The sequence below is a fragment of the Tamandua tetradactyla genome, chromosome 23 (assembly GCF_023851605.1).
Source record: "Tamandua tetradactyla isolate mTamTet1 chromosome 23, mTamTet1.pri, whole genome shotgun sequence".
Classification (NCBI taxonomy): Eukaryota; Metazoa; Chordata; class Mammalia; order Pilosa; family Myrmecophagidae; genus Tamandua; species Tamandua tetradactyla.
The window spans coordinates 31,361,129-31,365,257 of record NC_135349.1 but is presented as its reverse complement, the minus strand read 5'-3'; the positions used below and the strand labels follow the sequence as shown (position 1 = coordinate 31,365,257).

Below are 4,129 nucleotides of genomic sequence, written 5' to 3'. Positions count from 1 at the left end.
CACCTTTGGCTCAGGTAAGTATTATTCTCAAATTTAGAAGGTTTTAGATTTGATTAAATATAAAATAAAATAAAAAATATCCACATCCATAGACATAATTTATGTCTTACCTAAGTAATGCCAAGATTTGTGGAATCTGAATGTACCAGCAATGAACAGAAATTCAAGATATAAACTTTGGAAGAAATTTTATTTTAAATTGACAAGTTAAAAAATGTATTATCTTTTGAAAGTTAATATTCATATGTGATATATAATAGTGCACCCTACAAAGAATCCTAGGATTTACTTTATTACCTGTTATTAGTATTATATAACATTCAATATGAAACAACAGCAAAGGATATATTAAAACTATCATTATTTTTGATTCATGGAGCCTGCCCATGCCAAAAGAACAAATAAACTATCATTGTTTATTACATATTTATGCTAGTTATTATTTTCCTGGAAGTAATCATAAATAGGAATACAGTGTGCTAAACTCTCTGGATTCAATCAATCTTTGTAGAATAATAGAATCAACACTTAATTTTTGTGGACTTTCTCTCATCTAAAAGATGGAAACAACAGTAATACCTAGGAAATAATATTTTCATTTGTATAAATGTATTAATAAATGGAAGCATTTTAACAGTTCAGTTTCACTCTAATTATTCAACATAAATGAATTTCTACTATATGAAATGCAAAGGATGTATTAGAACCTAGTTTATGTTTGGCAGTAAAAGCAGGAATTTTTCGGTCACATTTTGCAAATTACTCTTTATTATCTATTTCTAGGAGTATGAAACTAATTTTTAAAAATGTAGTATCACTCATACAAACATAAAAAAATTTTAAGTCATTCATACCAAGTATCAAATTTGATTTCTCAACAGTTTACAATTCAATGCTATGGAAAGTAGGAATAACACAAGTCTGCCTGGCTTCATCCTTTTTGGACTGACAGATTCTGAAGAGATCCAGAGAGTTCACCTTATGATATTTATCCTCATATATCTGATTATTGTGCTGGGAAATACAGGGGTGATACTCATAATCTGTCTGGACCCCCAGCTTCACACCCCAATGTATTTTTTCCTCAGTCACCTTTCATTCCTTGACCTTTGTTACTCAATGGTCATCACCCCTAAGACCTTAGAGAACTTAATGACTTCCAACAAGCATATTTCATTATTGGGCTGCTACAGTCAGATGTACTTTTTTATCTTCTTGGGTGCCACTGAGTGTTTCCTTCTCTCTTCAATGGCCTATGACCGCTATGTAGCCATCTGCAATCCTCTTCGCTACCCAGTTGTCATGTCCATGAGACTCTGTTGTGTCCTTGTTACTGGGTCTTACATGATTGGCTTCACTGACTCCTTGGTCACTCTTCTTTGCATGCAGAGTTTGCATTTCTGCAACTCCAATGTAATCTATCATTTCTTCTGTGACACACCCCCAATTTTAGCCCTTTCTTGCACTGACATTCATGACATTGAAATCACAATATTCATTCTTGCTGGCTCCACCCTAATTATTTCCCTTATGACAATCTCTGTATCCTATGGGTCCATTCTGTCCACTATCCTGAAAATTGGTTCCACATCAGGAAAGCACAAAGCCTTCTCTACTTGTGCTTCCCACCTCCTGGGAGTCACCATCTTTTACAGTACTACAATTTTTACTTATTTAAAACCATCTAAGTCTTACTACTTGGGAAAGGATCAAGTGGCCTCCATTTTTTATACTATGGTGATCCCCATGCTGAATCCACTCATTTATAGTCTTAGGAACAAAGAAGTGAAAAATGCTGTCATTAGAGTCATGCAGAAGAGAGAGGACTCCAGGCAATTGAAGTGATAGTGACTCTGAACATTCATATTTATCTTTTCTTTCTTTCCTATTGTGTATTTGGTTGACCTCTCTCTAAAAGTCACAACACCCTTCAATTAAATTGCATTTCTCTTGAACCACCCTCTACATCACCACACATAAACTAGACTATTTCCAAGAATATATTTAAAAATAATCATAGTAACTGGAAACCATGAACTATATTCCATACCAGTGGGCTAAATATATGTGATTTTAAGGGCAACTGATGTGAAAAAACATAAGTCTTCTGTGAAACTGTATCATAGAACTCCCCATGCATGTTCTAATTTCAGAGAATTTTATTATGGAGAGCACTTTCAGAAGTTGTTCCATTTTTTCTGTAGGAATGAAATATAGAAGAGTTGTAAAGAGTACTGTTTTGAACTGGACAATCCAAGGTTTAGATTCTAGATTGGCCAGGTTTTAAGCAGACTTTCCTTTGGTAAGTCATTGAGAGTCTCAGTTTCCCTAAATGTAAAAGAAAATTAATAATTCTAAATCCATAGAATTATTGAAAAGTTTAAATAAAATCATCTAATGTGAAATACTTTAACGCAGTACTGATAATTTGTGGCCATCATAAGAATAATTAAAGTCTTGTAAAATTTGAATGCACAATGTATTTTTATGTAAATATTTGCTGGTGTTTCATAACTAATTTTGTTAATCTTATTTATAATCAAGCAGTTAAATTGGAAATTGGTACTTTAGACATCTGTTGTTAGAGCAAAGGAAATATTATGGTAGTATATTTATAGACAAAATATATGTGAACATTGCAGAAAATGCAAACATTTTAAATATTAAAGAAAATAGAAATATTCTGTCACCATTTTTAATAGCTCTTTCATTGTCTATGTATGTATTTTTATGCTTATATTACACACATGTTCCAAATGTTTCTCTTTTTATTACTCTTTGGCACTTTTAGTTTTACACTTTTCAATACATCATTTGGTGGTTACCTTGTCATTTAAATTGGGAGATTATTGTTTTCTTAGTATGTGGGTGTGATGCTACAATGTTTAATATTTGAAAATTTGTGAACTAATCAGATTAAAAGTCTGCATGCAGTAATATCCCTCATGCACCTATCTGCTAACCATTTAAAAACCCTACCATTTTGTGATCTCAACAAACTTCAGTAATCATTTCTTTTTTACATTCAGTATAATTGAAAACAGTGTTTTGATCCTGATATCTTCAGATTTGTTTGTTAAAAACAAATTCTCAAGTTAAAGGCTTGGCTGATTTGTTTTACAATTTTCAATTGCAGAAAATTTGTACTGGTAAGAATTTATAATGAAATCCTAACTATGTGAAATCACATAAATTCTCATCAGCTAGGTTGTTTAAATTTCCTTTAAAAATTCTGCTACAAATTCTGGGATTGGAGCTTAAATTTTACCTACTATTCAAATTTTATATAAGAAAATATTTTCCCCATGTTCCAAGAATTTGATTATAATAAAGTTTAACCTCTGTTTTAAGACATAATAATGTATAACAATTTTTCACTGGTTCATCACTCTGTATTGATTTATTCAAATTATTAAAATCTATATTATTTTCCTTTATCCTCTTCATTTATGTAAAAAATTTAACTTAGCAGATATAATACTACATGAATGATTTCATTATGATATTTTTTACTTGAAATCTGTTGTTTAGAATCTATATATGTTTGCAATTCTTCTTTGAATTGACTTTTCTTTCATTTATGTGCATTTCATTGATTTAGAAAATGTATCCATTGATATGTATCGACAACCTTGGTCAACAGAGTCTGTAAATTTGTTAGGCAATAATAATTTCAGGAAATTCTTGCTTTTTTATTTAAATTAAGAATACCCTTCCCTCTTATAATGTATTCCAATGAGCAATTATGTTGTTATTAAATATATATAACATTACTTTGAGCTTTAAATATGTAAATGTAAAGCACGACTATTTGCATTTTCTCTCTTATGCCTAATTATACTAATGGGGATTATATTTTATGTAAAATGTAATATATGATCTGGAGATTTTTCCCCTCAAAAATCCCCAAAGTGTACTTGTCTATATACACATGCTTTGTATATTTATGTTATTTCATTAGAGAAGTTGAAGGTTTTGAGAAAAAATGAATGTGCATAAATTGCAGAGTGCCAATAAATCCCCAATTATTAACACCTCATATAAATGTGGTAATTAGGGTGGCAGCATTATTTTAATTGTGCTATTAATTAGAGGCATGGATTACATTAGGATTCAATATTTGCAATGC

At 30.7% G+C, this 4,129-nt stretch overlaps 1 protein-coding gene across 1 annotated transcript; it reads left to right on the top strand.

Annotated features, from left to right (window-relative positions):
• The first annotated feature begins 897 nt into the window (after positions 1 to 897).
• LOC143666599 (olfactory receptor 8H1-like) lies at positions 898 to 1,845 on the top strand. The gene has a single exon (XM_077140250.1). The coding sequence runs from the start codon at positions 898 to 900 to the stop codon at positions 1,843 to 1,845; it is 948 nt and encodes a 315-aa protein (XP_076996365.1).
• The last annotated feature ends 2,284 nt before the right edge of the window (positions 1,846 to 4,129 follow it).